The sequence below is a fragment of the Schistocerca piceifrons genome, chromosome 10, assembly GCF_021461385.2.
Source record: "Schistocerca piceifrons isolate TAMUIC-IGC-003096 chromosome 10, iqSchPice1.1, whole genome shotgun sequence".
NCBI lineage: Eukaryota > Metazoa > Arthropoda > Insecta > Orthoptera > Acrididae > Schistocerca > Schistocerca piceifrons.
The window spans coordinates 123,490,413-123,513,490 of record NC_060147.1 but is presented as its reverse complement, the minus strand read 5'-3'; the positions used below and the strand labels follow the sequence as shown (position 1 = coordinate 123,513,490).

General features: G+C 42.0%; 1 protein-coding gene across 1 annotated transcript in view; it reads left to right on the top strand.

Moving 5' to 3' along the window:
- LOC124718753 (carbonic anhydrase 13-like) overlaps positions 1-23,078 on the top strand; it is a 113,183-nt gene that overhangs the window by 46,960 nt on the left and 43,145 nt on the right. The window contains exons 3-5 of the mRNA XM_047244367.1: positions 180-347; positions 10,300-10,447; positions 20,516-20,621. Coding sequence (XP_047100323.1) covers positions 302-347; positions 10,300-10,447; positions 20,516-20,621 — 300 coding nt within the window. The 5' untranslated portion in view covers positions 180-301. The remainder of the gene's footprint in view (positions 1-179; positions 348-10,299; positions 10,448-20,515; positions 20,622-23,078) is intronic.

Genomic DNA, 23,078 nt, shown 5'->3' with positions numbered 1-23,078 from the left:
ACAGAGCTGCGGCAACACAGGCATTACATTAGAGATGTGTACAGAATCGCTTTACGTGGTTGGTTGATGTAAATGTGCGAAGTGACTGCGCCATGTCCACGGTAGCTGTCAGGTATCTTCTTTCACTGACTCTGCTATTGACTCATCGTGATGCCTGAGTTGTGCCCTCCATTTGGCAGGTCCTGTCCACTGGCCGAGTACGTTCCCTGAATGCGGTGGCAGAGCGCAGAGCCCTTTGGACATCGACATAAGTCAAACCGAGTCCCTCGATATCCAGACACCCCTGGAGGTCCCAGATTTGATGTGGTCTTCATATCAATTTAAGATATTGAATAATGGCCACACAGGTAAGCAACCTCTTCTTCCTAAAGCCTTGTTGACACAGAGACGCTGCTGTGTGAAACTGAGTTCAAAAGCCGTGCTGTTAGCCATTGCGTCTGTATTTCTACAACTAGCTACAAAAAAAAAAAAAATTGCGTCTGTATTTCTACAACTAGCTACAAAAAAAAAATAATAATTTAAGTAAATGTGGATGAGTAACAAAACAAACCTATAACGTTTGAATACGGCACTAGTAGTGTACCGCTTCACCACAGTCACACCGTTTAAATATCTCAATGTAACACTACAAAGCGTTATGCAGCGAAATGAGCATGTGAGAATTGTGAGGCTGGTCCTGGCGGAGGTTCGAGTCCTCCCTCGGGCATGGGTGTGTGTTTGTCCGTAGGATAATTTAGGTTAAGTAGTGTGTAAGTTTAGGTACTGATGACCTTAGCAGTTAAGTCCCATAAGATTTCACAGACATTTGAACATTTTTTGACAATTGTGGTAGGGAAGGCTAATGATTGACTTCAGTATATTTAGAGAATTTTGGGAAAGAGTGGTTCATCTCTAAACAACACCACACATAGGACGCTAGTGGGACCTGTTCTTGAGTAATGCTCGAGCGTTTGGGATTAGCACCAGGTTGGAATCAGGGGAAGACATCGAAGCAATTCAGAGGCGGGCTCCTAGATTCAAACAACACGCAAGTATTGAGGGGATACTTTGGTAACTCAAATTGGAACCCCTGGAGGAAAGACGACATTCTTTTCGAAGAACGCTGTTGAGAAAAATTTAGAGAACCAGCATTTGAAGCTGACTGCAGAACGATTCCACTGCCATCAACATACATTTTGCGTAAGGACCGCGAAGATACCAGAAATCAGGGCTTGTACAGAGGCATAAGGGCAGTCGTTTTTCCCTAGTTCTATTTGCGAGTGGAACAGGAAAGGAAACGACTACCTGTGGTACAGGGTACTCTCCGCCAAGCACCATACGGTGGCTTGCGGAATATGAACGTAGGTGTTGATGCAGATGTACACCTGCACGGCCTGCAGTGGCGGATGTAATTGCCAAAACTGCTTAGTTCCACAACTTTCCATCTTCCACGACACAGAACGTATCAGTTGCGTACACTACATGAGCAAAAGTATCCGGACACCTGACTGAAAATGACTTACAAGTTCGTGGCGGCCTCCATCGGTAATGCTGGAATTCAATATGGTGTTGGCCCTCCCTTAGCCTTGATGACAGTTTCCACTCTCACGAGCATACGTTCAATCAGGTGCTGGAAGGTTTCTTGGTGAATGGCAGCCCATTCTTCACGGAGTGCTGCACTGAGGACAGGCATCGCTGTCGGTCAGTGAGGCCTGACACAAAGTCGGCGTTCCAAAACATCCAGACGTGTTCTATAGGATTCAGGTCAGGACTCTGTGCAGGCCAGTATATTAAAGGGATTTTATTGTCGTGTAACCACCCCGCCACAGGATGTGCATTATGAACAGGTGCTTGATCGTGTTAAAAGATGCAATCGCCATCCCCGAATTGCTCTTCAACAGTGGGAAGCAAGAAGGTGCTTAAAACATCAATGTAGGCCTGTGCTGTGAAAGTGCGATGCAAAACAACAAAGGATGGAAGCTCCCTCCATGAAAAACACGACCACTCCATAACACCACTGCCTCAGAATTTTACTGTTGGCATTACACACGCTGGGAGATGATGTTCACCGGGCATTCGCCATACACACACCCTGCCATCGGGTCGCCACATTGTGTACCGTGATTCGTCACTCCGCACAACGTTTCCCACTGTTCAGTCGTCCAATGGTTACGCTCCTTACACCAAGCAAGGCGGTGTTTGGCATTTACCAGCGTGTTGTGTGGCTTATGAGCAGCCGCTCGACCATGAAATCTAAGTTTTCTCACCTCCCGCCTATCTGTCATAGTACTTCAGTGGATCCTGACGCAGTTTGGAATTCCTGTGTGTCGGTCTGGACAGACGTCTGCCCATTACACATTGCGTCCCTCTTCAGCTGTCGGCAGTCACTGTCAGTCAACAGACGAGGTCGGCCTGAACGCTTTTGCGCTGTACGTGTCACTTCACGTTTCTACTTCACTATCACATCGGAAACAGTAGGCATAGGGATGTTTAGGAGTGTGGAAATCTCGCGTACAAACGTATGACACAAGTGACACCCAATCACCTGACCACGTTCGAAGTCTGTGAGTTCCGTGGAGCGCCCCATTCTGCTCTCTCACGATGTCTAATGACTACTGAGGTCGCTGATATGGAGTACCTGGCAGTAGGTGGCAGCACGATACTGCTAATATGAAAAACGTATGTTTTTGGGGATGTGCAGGTACTTTTGATCATATGATGTATGTTAATGGGTTACACGACGAAACATTTTTTGTAGGACGTTAACGATAATCGTCACAAGAAGAAAGTCTGGCGCAGTGCTGCACCTGAGACAATTCTTCTTGGTATGAGCACTGAACGATTGACGATGTCAGCGTTGCTGACCAAAATACACTCTCTGATCAGAAGGCTCTGGACAACTATCAGTGAATATAGATGTGGGGTGTGCGGCTACCCTTCGCCTTTAGGACAACTTGGACTCTGCTGAGGTCTCTTCAGTGAGGTGTTTGAATGTCTACGGAGGAATGGCAGCCCATTCTTCATCAGGGGCCAAAACTGGAGACGGTGTTGAACGCTAGCGTCGGAGCGAAGTCGACGTTGTAACTCACCCAAGAGGTGTTGCATTGTGTTCAGACTGTGCTCTGGGCAGGCCATGCCATTTCAGGAATGTTACTGCCTACAGATCATTGCCTCATGGATGCTGCTGCATGACAGGTGCATTGTCATGCTGAAAGAAGCAAACATCATACCCGCACCGTTCCTCTACTAAATGCTGTACAGAATGCTATGAAACATGTTCGCCAGCCGCTGTGTCCGAACGGTTCTAGGCGCTACAGTCTGGAACCGAGCGACCGCTACGGTCACAGGTTCGAATCCTGCCTAGGGTATGGATGTGTGTGATGTCCTTAGGTTAGTTAGGTTTAAGTAGTTCTAAGTTCTAGGGGACTGATGACCTGAGAAGTTAAGTCCCATAGTGCTCAGAGCCATTTGAACCATTTGAAAACGTGTTCATATTCTTCCTCACTCTGCCTTTCCTTAAGCACGACAAAAGATCACTCCTTAACCGCTGGCGTCGCCCTTTGCACCACCTCAAACACCACTTGACGTTGACTGCAGAAAGGTAAGTGTTATTGGGAGCTGCTCGACACTGTGCCACATTCTTTTCAACTCCCTGCGCTCACTCATTGTGTTAGCTGGACTGCTCGCAGCACTTTGCAACTCAGGAGTGGTTCCTCGCGCTGATTTAGTGCTATTTTTTACAATTACCCTACGGAATACTCAACGCTCCCTGTCCGTCAGTGTGTGCCCGGTGTCGGCTCAACTGTGGTCGTTCCTTCCCGTTTCCACTTCTCGCTCACATCACCAACAGCAGCTTTAGAAGGGTTGAGATGTCCCAGACAGATTTATTACTCAGATGACATCCAATGACCAGACCATGTTCCGTGACAGTGAGCACTCCTGATCGACCCATTCTGCTGTTTTCGCTCCTCTGAAGACAATAAGACACTCCCCACCACCTTCTCTACTGGCGAGTCCGCCTCTCATCCCATATTGAAGCAGTTCTGCCTTCCACACGGGTGCCCGGAAACTTTTACGCAGGGTTGTAGAATCTGTAAGAAATAATAAAACTTACAAGTTTAATGAATATTCTTCACAGCAGCTGAGAAGCTCATCTGCATAAACCAGCACGGTTTTAGGAAACAGCGCTCATGCGAGACACAGCTGGTCCTCTTTGTGCATGATATACAACAGACTCTAGATACTGGCTCCCAGGTTGATGCCTTTCGAAAGGCGTTCGACTCAGTTCCGCACTGTTGCTTGCTCCAAAATGTGCGCGCTTACGGTCTATCCGATGACATATGCGGTTGGATAGAAAGTTTTCTAACAGACAGAGTAGTATGTCGACTTCAACAGAAACAAGCGTACCATCAGGTGTGCCCCAGGGCAGCGTAATAGGTCCTCTGCTTTTTACGATTTACATAAACGATCTGGTTGATGGTATTGACAGCGGCATTAGACTGTTTGCCGATGATGCTGTAGTCTACAGGAAAGTAGTATCACACGAAAGTTGTGAATAAATCAATGAGGATTTGCAGAAAATAAATGCGTGGTGTAATGACTGGCAGTCATCTCTCAGTATTAGAGAGTGTAACCTACTGCGCATAACAAGGTGAAAATCCCCATTAATGTACGAGCACAAAATAAATGCCCAGTGTTTGGAAGCGGTAACATTCGTCAAGTATCTGGGCGTGACTATTCGAAATGATCTCAAATGGAATGATCGAATTACACAAGTAACGGGCAAGGCGAACTCTAGATTGCGGTTTATTGGTAGAATCGTGAAGCGATGCAGTCCTTCAACGAAGGAAATTGCTTACAATACGTTAGTTCGTCCACTCTTGGAGTATTGTTCATCTGTATGGGGCCCTTACCAGTTGGTCTGATTCAGAAGATTGAGAAGGTCCAAAGAAGAGCGGCAAGATTCGTGACTGGTACATTTAGCCATCGCGAGAGCGTTACAAATCTCATACAAAGTTGGAAGTGGGACACACTTGCAGATAGACGGCGCGCTAAACAGAAGTGGCTGCTCACTAAATTCTGAAATCCGATCTTTACCGAGGATGTAGAGTATATATTATTACCATCAACTTTCAAATCGCGCAATGGTCAACATTCAAAGATAAGGGAAATTAGAGCTCGTACTGAGGCGTTCAGACAGTCGTTTATCCCTCGCGCGATCTGCGAGTGGAACACAGGCGGGCAAATATGACTTTGGCGCGAATTCGGCCCTCCGCCACACACCACTTGGTGGCTAGCGGAGTATATATGTAGATGTAGAGACTTTTGCAGATTTTCTTAAGTCAATGTGAATCCGTACTGAAGACGGACTTCAGTGAGCTGTCCAAATGCAGAAGCTGCAGGAAGTGAGGTGGTACAGTGGTCAGTACACTGGACTCGTATTGACAGAGGGGATTGGGGTTGTGAAATGGGGTTCAAATTCGCTTCCAGCAATCCTGATTTAGGTTTTCTGTAGTTTTCCTAAATCGCTCCAGGCACATGTCAGCGTGGTTCCTTTGAGAGAGCACAGCCGACTTCCTTCCCCACCCTTTTGTAATCTGAGCTTGTGCTCAGACACCTCGATATCGAAGTGACGTGACACTGTAGTTATCTTTCCGCATCTTCTTTTGCAGAAGCTGCCCAGAGAATACAACAGGATATTAACTGTGCAAATAGCAAATTTGATATTCACAAGGCAAAAGTGTTGATTAGTGGTTGGTTGGTTGATTTTTGGGGAGAGGATCAAACAGCGTGGTCATTGCCCCATTGGATAAGGGTAGGATGGCGAAGGAAGTAGGCCGTGCCCTTTCAAGGGAACCATCCTGGCATGTGCCTGAAGCGATTTAAGGATATCAAGGAAAACCTAAATCAGGATGGCCAGACCCATATTTGGACTATCGTCCTCCTGAATGTGAGTCCAGTGTGCTAACCACTGCGCCACCTCGCTTGGTGCTTAACTTCGAGAGGTTGTAGAGGTTGTCTTGAGTAACAAATCGAGCATAGGAACCCGTGTCTGGAAAAATCATCCAATGGAGCTACAGAGTGTCAAAGTTATAGGCGCTGGCGCCTGCTACTAGGCTACCCTGTCGACAGCAAATGTGTCTTTGTGTGCGGATGGACCATAGGCTGAAAGTCTCACAATGTTGTTTGCTGTTGAGTGATCAGGAATGGTTGCCACAATCACAAGCGAAGAAATGGAGATAGCTACTGCATAGACAATCATGGACTTTGGAATGTAACTGGATACTACAGGGAATAGGAATAAAAATATTTATTTGCCAAAAAGGGCCCTGTGTGTTCTTCATTTTAAATTTCAGAGGATGACTGCGCGAAATCTTCAAGGCATACAAGAAACTTCACACATGTCACTGGTAAGAGCATTTTTCCAAGTTTCAAATTGTAATACTCGTAGTGACGTAGTTAGAGATCCCACGTCTAGAAGACAGGCGTTTCATAACATTTAGAGAAACCGTCCACTCTGTACTGTCACTCGAAGTATTTACCTGCAGACAGACAACTCTGCTCAGAGATTTCCAAAGTGGGTTGTTGTCGCTTGTTTCCAGGTTCTCCACACATAACGACGTTTGCCACATCACAAACTGTGTCCATACTCAGGACCCATAGAGTGAGTCAAAAACTTCAGGACATGCTCTTTCCACTGAGATGTGTCTGCTTTCTGCATGTCTCATAGTTTTTGTGCAATCGTCTTCAGAAACTCAGGATGCATTTATGAATGCCCTCATATGAAGCATTAGATGATTTTCTTGGAAATCGCTTGTAGTCGAGTTGGTACCGTGTTAATTTACAAGTCTATGGTTCTGTTCTCACAAACAGAATTTTTTTCCTCTAATTTAAATTTTGTGTGTACTCGTATTATCAAATCAGTGTGTTGCAAACAAATACGGTGTAATTTTTTTAAATAAAGGTAAAATATTTTTAGCTTTTAATTACTAATGTTATGGAAATATGTGGATACACTATCAGTTGCAATTTGGTGCAAAAACGTGAAACATAAAAGAGTAAATAAAGTATTGTTTTTATTTCTACAGAGGGTGTTCCAGAAATGTTGTGATAAACTTCGAGAGGTTGTAGAGGTTATCTTGAGCAACAAATCGAGGATAGGAACCCGTGTCTGGAAACATCATCCAACGGCGCTATAGATTGTCAAAGCTATAAGCGCTGGCGCCAGCTACTAGGCTACCCCGTCAACACCAAATGTGTCTTTGTTTGCGGACAGACCATAGGCAGAAAGTCTCGCAATGTTGTTTGTTGTTGAGTGATCAGCACTGGTTGCTACAATCACAAGTGAAGAAATGGAGATAGCTACTGCATAGACATGCCTTGTCTCCTACAAATATGATGCACTGTTGCCTTGGTGGATCACAGTTTCAGATATAGGTTTCAATGTACAATCAGTTTTTCTCCTGGAACCCTCTTAAATCTCCAGTATTTTTCGGTGCAGAGGAGAAAAAAAACTGCAAATGGAAACTTGTGTCTGAAACTGTCATCCACCATCGCATCCGTATGAGACAAGATCTGTCTACGCAGCAGCTATTGCCATCTTCTCCACTTGCATCGTGGCGATCAACTACAATCATTGAGTAACAAACAACATTGCAATACATTCCACCTATGGTCTGTCAGCGTATAAAGTCACGTTTGCTGCCAAAGGGATGGCCTAGCGGCAAGCGCCGACGTGTATAACTTCGACGCTCCAAAACGTCATAGTACGTCGTTGCCAGGTTAGGGTTGCTGTTGTCTACTTGTCCCAGACGACATCCTCTACAGCCTCTCGAAGTTCGTCGCAACATTTCTGGGATGCCCTCTACAGGTGAAAAGTATTTAAACCGACAAACTCTGGGACCTTATAGGGGACATCAAAACAAATATTTTTCCCTAATGCCATTTTTTCCTATGAGGATTATTTAAACCGGTGGAGGCTGTATAACGCTCTTCAGTTGGTAGAGGCCATATTACGATCTGTAGTTGTTGGAGGGTGTATTACGCTCTTCAGTTGTAGGAAACTGCTGTCCACCAGTGTAGTAGTGCATTGTCTCTGTTTGCTAATGGAGCGGTACACCTGGAGTGAGTTCACTGATATGGTTGGTGCGTACTACGTAGCACACCACAACGGACGAGCTGCACAGCGGGTTTATCAACAACAATATTCTAATCGCCGTATCCCGCATCATATGACCTTTACTGCTGTGTACCAACGCGTGCGTGAAACCAGGTCATTTAGCAGAGTACTTAGACAGGGACGCCGTCGCACTTTAAGGACGCTGCAATTTGAGGAAGCTGTCTTACAGCATGTGGAGCGGGATCCTTCAGTAAGCACTCGTGCAATTGCACGTAACATGGGGACGAATCAGACAAATGTAAGAACAGTCCTTCGAGAGCAACTGTTACGTCCATTTCCGTTACAGCGTGTCCACAATCTGGAACCAGTTGATTATACACCCAGAGCACAGTTTTCGCAGTGGTACCTGGAACAGTGTAAAAACATCCTACATTTCCATGCTCTGTGTTGTTTACCGATGAATCAACGTTCGGGCGTGATGAAGTCTTTTAACACGCACAATTCACATGTTTGGAGTGAGGACAACCCACGTGCCACAGTTACTAGCCCGCATCAAGTGCGGTTCTTCGATAATACATGGGTCGGTGTTGTTGGGGACTGTTTAATTGGGCCGTATCTGCTACCTAGGCCATTACATGGCAGGGAGTATTACAATTTTCTCGCCAGAGCATCGCCAGAATTGCTGGAAGACGTCCCACTCCCTACAAGACAACACATGTGGTTCCAACATGACGGGGCGCCGGCACATTTCAGTCGTGGTGTGCGTCGATTCGTGGACCGACGGTTCCCAGAAATGTGCATCGGCAGAGGCAGTCCTGTACCTCGATCCCCAGATATGTCCACTCTGGACTTTTTTGTGTGTGGAGAGATGTGCAACCTTGTTAACGCAACTCCTGTTGCATCAGAAGAGGATCTGGTTGCCCGGAGCAGCAGGAACAATTCAGAATACTCCTGGGGTTTTTCCTCGTGTCAGGCAGAACATGATCCTACGGTGTAACCTTTGTTTACGTGTCAATGGTGGCATTTTTGAAAATCTACTGTAATTGAAATTGGGTTGTGTTAATGTGTTGTCTCTTGGTCATAGAAAAAAGGAAAAGTGTTTGTTAGTTTAATTAATATGCCACCAGAGAAATCTTCCTCTACCGGTTTAAATACTCCTCATAGGAAAAAATGACATTAGAAAAATATATTTGTTTTGATGTCCCCTACAACGTCCCAGAGATTGTTGGTTTAAATACTTTTCACCCTGTATACTGCATAGTATTATTGGTGTATATTGCTGTTGTATGCCTGTTGTATGTGAACCAGGGACCTAGAAACGACGGAGAGGCTCCGTCCCCGCCACAGCCGCAGTGGTCCACAACCCCACGACGACTACCGTAGTCCACGTACACCCGTCTACCGCCCCAGACCGAATCCAGGGTTACTGTGCGGTTCATCCCCCAGTGGACACCCCCCCCCCCCCCAGGGATCGTCTCACACCAAACGAGTGTAACCTACTATGTTTACATGCTAGAGTAATGGTGGTGTATGCGTACGTGGAGAACTTGTTTGTGCAGCAATTGCCGACATAGTGTAGCTGAGGCGGAAAAGGGGAACCACTCTGCATTCGTCGAGGCAGATGAAAAACTGCCTAAAACCATCCAAACACTGGCCGGCTCACTGGACCTCGACACAAGTTCGCCGGGCGGATTTGTGCCGGGGACCAGGCGCTCCTTCCCACTCCGGAAAGCCACACGTTAGACCGCTCGGCTAACTGGGTGGGCATGTATACAGTTTGTTTCTTAACAGTGAGGGGTATTATATGCCTGCATCAAACTGAAATTTGTTTCCTAGTGATTATAGAATGCAGAACATAATTAAAAATAAAGGATGCTATTTTGATTGAAAAATTTTGACACAATTCTTGTTAATTAAGATTTTCATCTGATAAAAAGTATGAATACAATTAAATAAAAATAAAAAGAAGGTATTACTAGCGAGAATCGAACCATCATGTTCGTGTTTACTGAACTAGTAAGCTACTGAGTCAGATACCGCCAATTTCATAATGTGTGTCAAGTGCTGTCTGTTCAGCAGCACTCGAACATACCCTAATTTCTGTAGGTGATATTTCTGAGATCTTTTGAACAATATGTCAGACTGCTTTAGGAAACTGATCTCTGAATACTGTCACGAGTGTGTGGCCTTCTGCTTTACAGTGCAGCTGCAGCCAGTGGATCCAGCCTCTGTGGAGAAATCGGTCCTACGAGGCGGTCCGCTGACGGGCGAATACCAGTTTCTCCAGTTGCACTTCCACTGGGGTGAGAGCGACGATATGGGCAGCGAGCACGCTGTTGATGGCTCCTAGTAAGTGGCAGCGTTAACAGAACCTTCACATATGCTGATGAGCTAAAACATAAGACCACTGACCACAGCGACTTTCTATGCCTCCTGGTGGCGTTGCAGGCACGTGACGCGGTAACAAGAGTATGTAAGCGGAGCAGACACAGATGGGGGATCACCCTAGCGAAGATATGGCTTGCAGATGCTTAAATCCATTGAGATGGTCCACTTTGACAAATGGCAGATTATTATTACACTACTGGACATTAAAATTGCTAGACCACGAAGATTGCATGCCACAGTCGCGAAATTTAACCGACAGGAAGAAGAAGCTGTCATAAACAAACGAGTAGCTTTTCAGAGCATTCACACAAGGTTGGCGACGGTGGCGACACCTACAACGTGCAGACATGAGGAAAGTTTCCAACCGATTTCTCATACACAAACAGCAGTTGACCGGCGTTGCCTGGTGAAACGTTTTTGTGATGCCTCGTGTAAGGAGGAGAAATGCGTACCATCACGTTTCCGACATTGATAAACGTCGGATTGAGGCCTATCGCGATTGCGGTTTATCGTATCGCGACATTGCATGCTCGCGTTGGTCGAGATCCAATGACTGTTAACAGAATATGGAATCGGTGGGTTCAGGAGGGTAATACAGAACGCCGTGCTGGATCCCAACGGCCTCGTATCACTAGCAGTCGAGATGACAGGCATCTTATCCACATGGCTGTTACGGATCGTGCAGCCACGTCTCGATCACTGAGTCAACAGATGGGGACGTTTGCAAGACAACAACCATCTGCACGAACAGTTCGACGACGTTTGCAGCAGCATGGACTATCAGCTCGGAGACCATGGCTGCGGTTACCCTCGACACTGCATCACAGACAGCATTATGATGCTCGCATCTGTGTTTGGCGATATCTCAGTGAAGGCATATTGGAAGCGTGTATTCGTCATCGCCATACTAGCGTACCACCCGGCGTGATGGAATGGGGTGCTATTGGTTACACGTCTCGGTCACCTCTTGTTCGCATTGACGGCACTTTGAACAGTGGACTTTACATTTCAGATGTGTTACGACCTGTGGCTCTACCCTTCATTCGATCGCTGCGAAACCCTACATTTCAGCAGGATAATGCACGACCACATGTTGCAGGTCCTGTACGGCCCTTTCTGGATACAGAAAATGTTCGACTGCTGCCCTGGCCAGCACATTCTCCAGATCTCTCACCAACTGAAAACGCCTGGTCAATGGTGGCCGAGCAACTGGCTCGTCACAATACGCCAGTCACTACTCTCGATGGACTGTGGTATTGTGTTGAAGCTGCATGGGCAGCTGTAGCTGTACACGCCATCCAAGCTCTGTTTGACTCAAAGCCCAAGCGTATCAAGGCCGTTCTTATGGTCTGAGGTCGTTGTTATGGGTACTGAATCCTCAGGATCTATGCACCCAAATTGCGTGAAAATGTAATCACATGTCAGTTCTAATGCAATATATTTGTCCAATGAATACCCATTTATCATCTGCATTTCTTCTTGGTGTAGCAATTTTAAAGGCCAGTAGTGTATATAGAGCCTATGAAGGAGTAGCTCGAAAACGGTGAAGCTGATCGAATTTTCACGTGCTACTGCCGCGAGGATCTATGAAAAGAGGTAGGACAGTGAAACTGTCACTAGGCGCTAAATGGTTGGGTGTCTACTGTGTGAGGTAGGATAGAAGGTCATCTGTGGCATCTCTGCCGAAAGAGCACAATGCTGGTGCACACACAAGTTTACAGAGTACAGCGTTCATTGTGCATTGTTGAACATGGAGCTCTGCAGACGACCACCCCTACATGTTGACATGTTGACGCAACGACGGTGTCAGTTACGATTGCAGTGGGCATGGGAACATCGGGACTCGGCCGTCGATCAATGGAAACGTGTTGGCTCTTCGGGTGAATAACATTTTTGCTATACTGGGTCGACGGTCGTCTCCAGAAACGCCATCATCGAGATGAACAGTGGCTCGTAACGTGCAGCGCGCCACGGCAACAGGCTGGTGGGAGCAATGTTGTGCTATGGGAGACATTCTCCTGCCCTTGTATGGGACATGTGGCAGTAATCGAAGACACGCTGACAGCTGCAAAGGACCAGCATCCGTTCATGCTTGATGTATTCCCCGATGGCGATGTCACCTTTTAACATTATAATACCCTCTTAGCCAGAACTGTGCAACAGTGGTTTGAGGAACATTATAGTGAACTCACGTTCATGTCTCGACGACCAAATTCACCTGATGAAAATCCTGTGGAACCCATCTGGGTCGCGTTCAGGCGCCATCACTGCCTACACAGATCTGCGGCCCATTATTTACGCGAATTACGTGACCTGTGGACAGACATTTAACGCCGCATACCTCCACAAACCTACCAACAAACAACCGGTCTCTTATACGCAGAATCAGTGATGTTCTAAAGCTATCAAGCAGGTGGTCATTATGTCTTGGCTCATGAGTGTAATAGCAGTGGACACCTGAATATCGAATGTTGTGGTCTTCATTCATAAGACTGGTTTGATGCAGCTCTGCATGCTACTCTATCCTGTGTGAGTCTCTTCGTCTCCAAATAACTACTGCAGCTTATATCCTTCCGTATCTGCTTATTCTATTCATCTCTTGCTCTCCCTCTTCGATTTTTACTCTCCACACTTCACCCCAATACTACATTGACGATTCCGTAAGGCGTCACTATGTGTTGCATCAACCGACTCCTTCTATTAGTCATGTTATGCAATAATTTTCTTCTTTCCCCAGCGTAGTTTAGTGTCTCCTCCTCAGTTATTCGATCAATGTATCCAGTCCTAGGCTTTATTATGTAGCAAATTATTTCGAAAGCTGCTATTCTCTTTTTGTCTGAACTGTTTATCATCCACATTTCACTTCCACACAAAAAGATAACTTCACACATACACTTTCAGAAAAGACTTCCTATCGCTGAAATTTATACCTGATGTTAACAAATTCCTATTACTGTAATTGCCAGTCTACATTTTATATCCTCTCCACTTCAGCTACCGGCATCACCTGATTTATTTCGATTTTACCGACAGTGCTGCAAAATGGTTTGAGTCTTATCTAACTGACAGGAAACAAAGGGTGTCGCTGTGAGATATCTGTGCAGTAAGCAGTCAGTCTTCATCTGATTGGGAAGTAATTAAATGTGGTGTTCCTCAAGGTTCCATCTATGGTCTGTTGCTTTTTCTTGTGTACATTACCAAACTCTCGTCTGTTACATTGACAGATGATAAGTTTGTTTTTTAGCATGTGATACAAACATTGAAATACGTAGCAAATGGCTGCTAATCAAATTTTCTCTGGCATTAGTAAACGGTTTAAAGCTAATTAACTGTCATTAAACTTTGAAAAGACCAACTATATGCACTTCAGAATGTGTAAGAGACTTCCTTCCAGCATGTGCATAACATATGATGACATGCAGATTGAAGAGGTTGACGGTGTTATCTTCTGGGATTACAACTCGATAATAGATTCAGTTGGGAAGGGCATACCACAGAATTGCTGAAGTGCATAAACAAGTCCGTATTTGCAGTGAGAATGATGCCAGATGTAGGAGATATAAATATAAAAATAACTTGCGTACTTTGCTTATTTTCATTCTATTATGTCATATGGGATTATATTCTGGGGTAATTAATCATACTGAGCAAAAGTTTTGAGCGTGCAAAAACGTGTAATAAGATTCATTTGTGGTGTAAATTCAAGACCATCATGCAGAAAGCTCTTCAAGGAACTTCGCATCCTAACCATTGCTTCTTAGTATGTTTACTCTTTAACAAATTCGTTGCACGTGATATATGTCAATTTCCAACCAACAGCTCAATACATGCTATCAATACTAGGAATAAGAACAATCTACGAGAAGACCTGAAATCACTTACCTTGATCCAGAAAGTGGTCCAATATGCAGGAACACACATTTCCAATAAATTGCCAGCAACCATTAGAAACTTCGTTTCAGATAAAGCACAGTTTAAAAAGAGTTTGAAAGACTTTTTGATAGGCAGCTCCTTCTACTCTGTAAATGAATATCTTAACAGGGACAGTTAGTCCAGCTTAAGTAAAAACGTCTGTTAGATTTCAGTTTTGACAGCACTTGGTCACATAAGTCAAGATCAGATATTTTGAGCATAAATTTATTAAAAGTACATAACTATATTTCATTCTGACAGTGTATTAATTCTGTAAATATTAACTGTTCCAGTTTACTGCAAAATATTCACCTATTTTGACATCTCCTGACAGATGATCAGGGCAGTGAGCAGTATATACAAATATTTTATGTTTTTTTATTATTCTAGTTTTACTTTGTTTCAAGACATTATTGATTCTGTTCAGCTGTTATCCCAAGTCCTTTGCCACATCAGACACCATTACACTGTCACTGGCAAAAACCAAATGGCTGTAACTGTGTAATATTTTTTATGTGTTCAGTACAACTCCTGGTCACACGGACTATATCTAACAACATGCCAAGGATACGAAAGGATATGTGCAATTATCGAGTCAAGAATATTAAAAAAGCATATTCTGCATCCTAGAATTGCTTTTGGCAAAGGATGCACATACAGAAGGTCTTAACACATAAAAATAGTCCCATAGGTATCCAGTAGCACAGACCCAATTGTTTGGAAGATGTTCATTTACAAACGTCCAAATCCCCATACTCCAATGTTCAGGTGCCTGATCATGGTCGAAGATGTAATTAATCTGTGGAACCCAGATCTATCTGTGGCACCAGTTACTGGTCAAGCACGTCTGCGTAATTGTTTGTTGAAACCTTTAGCTCACTGAAGAAAAATGGACCATACATGTTTCAGTGCTGACACCGCTTCAAACTTCAGTCAGTTACGCTGATGCTCAAACTCCTAGATAAAAATACAAATCGAGCTTATTGAAACTTAGTTTGACGAGTTTTGTTGCTCAGGTACCGACCTGATCATAAAGTTGAAGGATTGATACTATGCAAGAAGTGTCACAATACCCACTTAACATCCATTCATATTCCACTATTGATGCAATTATAACAGTTTTGCCCAGATATAAGTTTTATTTATGTCAGTAACATGTTTGATGTTACACAAATTAGGTAAATTCTTACTTTAAATCTGGTGTTTTTGCAAAATCTGAATAACAATCTCGCAGATATACAGTTTCTGACAGAAAAATGTGTACACTCTTTGTCAGGCTCTATCGATATTGTCGTTAGATTTGAGTTATGGGTGTGTTCTAGTATGGTCTTTGGTTCAACAGATGTTAGTATTTTCATCTCAGTATTGGGAAAACAAGATGCCTGGAGCACGATTGACATTCGAGCAACGAAATTGTATTGTGAATTCGTTTTTCAAGTTCGATAAAGCCACTGAAGTGTAACGCCAGTGGAGGCGGGAGTTTGGAACAGAACCGCCAACCCTTCTAACAATTAAATGCATCATCGACAAAATTGAATTGCATGAAACGATTTGTGATAATCACAAAGGAAGACCAGTAAGACAGTATACAGCTACAAGTCCTGTTTCGTCGGCTCTCGTGTTGGAAACGTTTGTTAATTCTCCACAGAAGTCAGCTACACAATGTGCACATGAAGTGGGGGTTTGCGGAACAAGTGTGCAAAGAATTCTGAAAGCTGCAAAGTGGAAAGTTTACGTTCCACGATTACTTCACGTAATTAATGACGACGATTCTGATCGCCGAATGCAATTGTGCGAATGTTATCTGCAAATGTTAACTGATGACGAACAATTTGTGACAAAGGTAGTGTGGAGTTACGAGGCACAATTTTAACTTAATGGCACCGTGAATCGGAGTAACAGTGTGTACTGGGCACCGGAAATACCGCATGTTTATGTAGATAAAGCGGTCAATCTACCAGGGGTTCACGTGTGTTGTGGACTATCATCTAGAGGCTTAATAGGACCCTTTCTCTTTGATGCTACTGTCACGGAGAAGTTTGCCTGAAAATGTTATGCACATCGATTTTGCCAGGTGTACGTGCGTTTTATGGAGCTGATGAAGAGGTCTTCTACCAACAGGATGGGGCGCCACCACACTACCACCTAGCCGTACAAGCTCTCCTGGATGACAATTTTCGAGGGAATTGGATTGGACGAAGAGGGCCCATTGAGTTCCCTCCACTGTCACCAGTTCTAACACTTAAGGAGTTTTACATGTGGGGAGCTGTGAAAGATAACGTCTATTGACGTAAGCCACGCACGCTGGAGGAACTTCGCCACGAGATTACAGCGACATGTGCGGCGACCTCCAATGTAACATTGACTGACATAGCTGCGGCGCCTGCTCGTCGTTCTGTTACATGTATAGCCGCCAACGGTGAACATTTTGAACATTTAAAGTAACCATGTGCTAAGCTGAAGGTTCACAACATGTGTGGTCAATTATTAAATGTAAAATAAATACATAAGTAATACTTTTCGTCCTTAAAGTGTGCATACATTTTTCTGGCGGTCTCTGTATTTTTTAAAATACAAAATATGAAATGTAATATTCAAAATGGTGGTCATATATTTAAGTGATGTCGAAAATTTGACTTTCTGTAATAACTTTAATGTTAGGAACTTTGAGTTGCAGTGGTTTGATTAATTGCTCTTTTGTATCAAGGAAGCTTACAGAAAGTGCCCTACGCTGTTTTTCTTGACTATTAAACCTCCATCCTCCCCTTGTTGTCGTCAGTTTCTTGAGGGCATGGCGTTGGAATCTTGACTTCTCCTGGTGTTAGGTGCCTTCTTCGTCACCATCTTTCTTATTTCATTGAATTTGGGTGGTGAATCCTCTTCAAGTTGACTTTCCCCGGAATAAGCTTATGTTTTACAACAGTGGAATCTCTTTCAGCTACAGAACCCAGATTGACGCAACCACATGCAGAATATTTCATCTCATTAGACTTGGAAGTGACTGGCAGATTGGGTTCTTATAGCTAAATGAGGCAGAAAAAGGGATACTGTGATCCAATTCCTCAGATGAGCAATAAAATTTTGTAACTGGTGTGGTACAACCCCCATCAGTTTGGCATACAGGTTTTGCAATAATTTACAAAATGTAAGGAATTCGTGAGTGAATTATTGACACTAATCAAAGTGTAAAAAAAATGAGAGGTTGTTTATGTGTTACAATCAGTTCATTAGCACATTCTTAGAAATATAAAAGTAAAATTGAAACTCTGAGAAATCATATTCTAGTAGACAAATAAACAAATATGAATTAAATGAGAATTGTTCAGTCAGTGCAGATATTGATCAGTTGTGGACTTCAGGTAAATTATGTTCAAAATTAAGGTTTGGCTGAGATCTTCTAAAATGTTTATACTTAATGCCTTCTTGTATATTACAACTTGTTTCATGAATGTAAAATTGCTTACTTTTACTCATAGGACTAATATAATTATGCCTGAAGGCTAATGTTAACCACATGAAAAGTAAATGTGATTTGAGTAAGAGCAGGAACAAATGTCCACATAATATACAGGGTGTTTCATTTAATGTGTTTGCCTCTGTAAGTTACGAAGTAATAGGCGATAGAACTATCTCCACAGACAGTGTAAGTTTCTTATGGTGACCTACCACAATAAATATTTCTGTCGCCTATTACCTCATAACTTACAGAGGCAAACACATTAAGTGAAATACCCTGTATATACATATATAAAATTTGAACTCCTTTGGGAGATTAAATTTTTAAGAAGATCTACATAAATCATGTACACACAAGCTTATGGAAGAACATTGGTGTAGCTTACAAGAATAAGCAGCTTTCCTGAAAGCGACAGTGATTAAAGCAATAAATTAGTATACATAAAAAACTACTATGTTTGTTGAAAACAAGATATGCATTTTTCTCAATTTTGTGTACCTTATTCTTGCTAAAATATGGAAGTAAGGTTTAAATTTAAAATTTCCATCCACTATATTCTAATTACATGACACTTTTATGCACAATGTGTGTTTTTAGCACACACCAATAAATTCAGAAGACAAAATTTCAGTACACTGCATATTGTGTTTGCAAGCATTTCAACTGATTAGCACTCCCCTGAGTTACTATGTCTGCGAAAAGCTTTGCTTTAGAGCTTTTTCCACAAATTTGCAAGGTATGCCATCATCATACTCGTCTGTTCTATCACACTGCACGTCATTAACTTCAGTTTCTTTATTATTACTGTTAATATTAGATACACTTTCTGCTGGTTTAATATTCACTTCAAATTTTGCGATCATTCTGCTCTTGGCTACTATTTTGAAACAGAATCTCTACATCACTAAAATTCTGGTTACTTTTACTCATATTTTCTTTAAAATAGTTCTAAAACATATTTTTATACTTTTTCTACCACCATGGATACAGTTACCTGATTATCGCAGTCAGTCTTTCACAAAAGGACTTAATAAGAAATGTTCCTAAATTAGTCCAAATACAGTAAAGACACCTTTCACCTTCTCCCATACCAACATCTAAATTTACACATTGTGAACTTTGCTCAGTATTTAAATGATCTCCACCTCCATTGCTATAAGAAACATAATCTCTAATTTTTAATGTGACAAACGTCAAATAACACACATTTCCTTAGAATCCTCTACAGAATCTAACAGCTTTACAATGTCTAAGACATCATGATCTTCATCTACTAACATCATTCCTTCACTGAACGAACACAATAACCCACTTCTTCTTCATCTTCAACTGTCACATCTTCAGCATCTTTATTTACCAAATTACCTTTCAGAAAAGCATTAGTTAACTTATTGTCTACTTTGTCCTCAGCTCTCTGCTCAAATATAAGTAATTCTCGACTGTCCTCACCTTCTAGTCCACCCCCAAATTCTTGACTGAACAACTCATGCAACTCCCCATCTTTCAAACAATAGTCATCACATTTTGTTTCTTTACTGCTTTTATCGCTTAATTGTTCTTTCCAAAACTTACTCCAATAGTTTTCATCAGTGGTAACTGCATACATTTAAAAGATATCCACTACACTGGCATCATCATAATTCTGATTTTAACATTGCTCATTGTCAGTGGTCCCTGCATTATCACATCAAACTCTCACATTATAGACCACCAACACAGAGTCTTGAGTTTTAATAGGCAATTCTTTGCACCATTAGGTATGAAAGGTTGTTGTGGCTGACTGTACTCTTGCCATGATATACCTCTATTTTCAAACACTTGGTTACTATTCTATCTAAAATCTAGTCCTGATTACCTCACATATATTCTCTCTCTGACTGGGAATTCCTGTAATTATTGCAACCCCTTCTACCTTCGTTATTATTAATGTTGTGATGACTGTTATTTCCCAAGTTAGGTCTCCCATAGTCAAAGTTTTGTGTATCTGTTCTCTCAGATAGCTTATTCAGTTTCTCTGCATGCCTTAGGAATTGGACAACAGAATCATCATGGGTGTAAACCAAACCATAATGAGTCCTTTCAAGTAACCTCCCCTGGCTACCAGTCTGATTATAAAGTGATAGGATCAGTATCTTGTAAAAAGTGTTACAAGGTACAATGAAGAGTCGAATTCCGAAGAGCAGATAGGCGTGACTGCAATGGACTTTACTAGACTGGGTCACATCTGTCTGCCTGGCCTCACTGTTGTGAGCAGTTTTCTCCACGTCACATGCTGCATGCATCGCTGATGGCGATTGTCAGTCACGATTTGTAATACCTATGAGCCTCTATCGATTTTGCACATTGACAGGGATATTAAAAATACCAATTATATAAACTATGCATTCCTGAACATTCAATTTTGTATTTTTTGTTTACATTATGTATTACAATTTTTACTGCTCGATTTCTCCAACACTCCTTTGGACTATAGTACATATTTCCAAAAACTGTTTACTTGCTTGCAATTGTCTTTAATTGTGCTATCAACATATTCTCCAATGATGCCCTCACATGATGGGTACAAAAAAAAATACTAGTAGACTGTAGCAGTAAAGTTAATGTTCTTACCAGTTTATCTTAAAAATCATGACGAACCAATATCTTTCTTCTAATTTCAGCTATGCTATGGAGATGCATATGGTATTTTCAAGAAAAGCAGCACGTGGCAAGGAGAATTCCTATAGGGAACATGGTGATGCAGCAGTATTGGCGGTCTTCCTGGAGGTATAACTGTATCCTATTAGGTGTGGTGTTCTGGTGTTCTTTCTACAGATCCATAATGAGGTGATGCTCAACAACATAGAACATCATAAATGTACAAATCTATTTTTATTCAAAGATCATCACAAAGCCTGCACACACAAAAACACACACACACACACACACACACACACACACACACACACACACACACACACATATATATATATATATATATATATATATATATATATATATATATATATGTGTGTGTGTGTGTGTGTGTGTGTGTGTTTTTGTGTGTGCAGGCTTTGTGATGATCTTTGAATAAAAATAGATTTGTACATTTATGATGTTCTATGTTGTTGAGCATCACCTCATTATGGATATATATATATATATATATATATATATATATATATATGTGTGTGTGTGTGTGTGTGTGTGTGTGTGTGTGTGTGTGTGTGTGTGTGTGTGTGTGTGTGTGTGTGCAGACTTTGTGATGGTCTTTGAATAAAAATAGATTTATATATATATATATCTGTGTGTGTGTGTGTTAAGCCTACAACTAAATCTGTCATAGTGATAGTATGATTAGATTTGAGAACATATAAATGTTTCCATTATGTAAAAAAATAATACATTGATAATTAGCCTCAAAAATTGTATATTATTATCCAGGTTGGTCATAGAGGTCGGTGGGGGGTGGGGGCTGATATGGAGGTCCAAGAGTGAGAGGAGCAAGGGAAGCAGAAACAGATAAACCAGGGCAGGTACATTCGAAGATCAGAAGCTGGGAGGGCAGTAAGGGGGTAAATATTATTATCAACATCAGTTAGATGTGGAACAGAAGTGTATCTATCAGGTGATGTAACATTTGTATATCCATTTTGTAATAAGTTGTGGGAGTTGCTTTTCTCTAAGCTCCACTTGATATTTGAGTAACTTACTGCTCTTCTGTTCAGGTACCTGTAAATATTCATTTATAGTGAGATGTTCATTAATGGTCCTTAGGAATAAAATATGGAGTAGGTATGAAAATCCATGGAGAAGAAATAAAAACTTTGAGGTTTGCCGATGACATTGTAATTTTATCAGAGACAGCAAAGAACTTGGAAGAGCAGTTGAACGAAATGGACAGTGTCTTGAAAGGAGGATGTAAGATAAACATCAACAACAGCAAAACGAGGATAATGGAATGTAGTCGAATTAAGTCGGGTGATGCTGAGGGAATTAGATTAGGAAATGAGACACTTAAAGTAGTAAAGGAGTTTTGATATTTGGGTAGCAAACTAACTGATGATGGTCGAAGTAGAGAGGATATAAAATGTAGACTGACAATGGCAAGGAAAGCGTTCCTGAAGAAGAGAAATTTGTTAACATCGAGTATAGATGTAAGTGTCAGGAAGTCGTTTCTGAAAGTATTTGTATGGAGTGTAGCCATGTATGGAAGTGAAATGCGGATGATAAATAGTCTAGACAAGAAGAGAATAGAAGCTTTCGAAATGTGGTGCTACAGAAGAATGCTGAAGATTAGATGGGTAGATCACATAATTAATGAGGAGGTATTGAATAGAATTGGGGAGAAGAGGAGTTTGTGGCACAACTTGACTAGAAGAAGGGACCGGTTGGTAGGATATGTTCTGAGGCATCAAGGGATCACCAATTTAGTGTTGGAGGGCAGCGTGGAGGGCAAAAATCGTAGAGGGAGACCAAGAGATGAATTCATTAAGCAGATTCAGAAGGATGTAGTTTGCAGTAGGTACTGGGATATGAAGAAGCTTGCACAGGATAGAGTAGCATGGAGAGCTATATCAAACCAGTCTCACAACTGAAGACCACAACAACAACAACAGGAATTAAGTATAAAAGTTCATGATTACTTCCTATCTCTTGTATCATATGCTCATTTTAAATAATGTTATTCCCAAAGGTAACTTTAGCTGTACCTACAGAATGTTCTTCAAACTTTGTGTCCCATTTGCTCAGTATGAAAACTGCCAGACTCATTGTAAGACATTTTGTAAACAACTGCAGTTAAAAACCTTTCTACGAAATAAACTCAATGTGAAATCATGTTATATAAATATTTTTAAAAAATTAACTCTGAAAATCCTAGGTTCACATGAAAACATGAATTTAGCTAGGATTGTAGAACACACACATTCGACTTCACCGATATTCGAAATCAGTCAGCTCAATTTTTTTTTTTTTTTTGCTAGTGGAAGTGTATTATTTATCACAAAGGAAGATAGTTACCGAAATTTTATTTTTCAAATATATGCAAAAATTTAACCATGGAAGGGTTAAATACACTCGATTTACTATTTTAAGTTTCAGATCCACGAGGAAATTATGAATGTACGAGTGATCTTATCACTTACTGCCATAAAATGTACGAGTGATCTTATCACTTACTGCCATAAAGTACCACCAAGATTAGGATGTAAAGAATAGATTTAACTGCCACAAGAGGGTAAC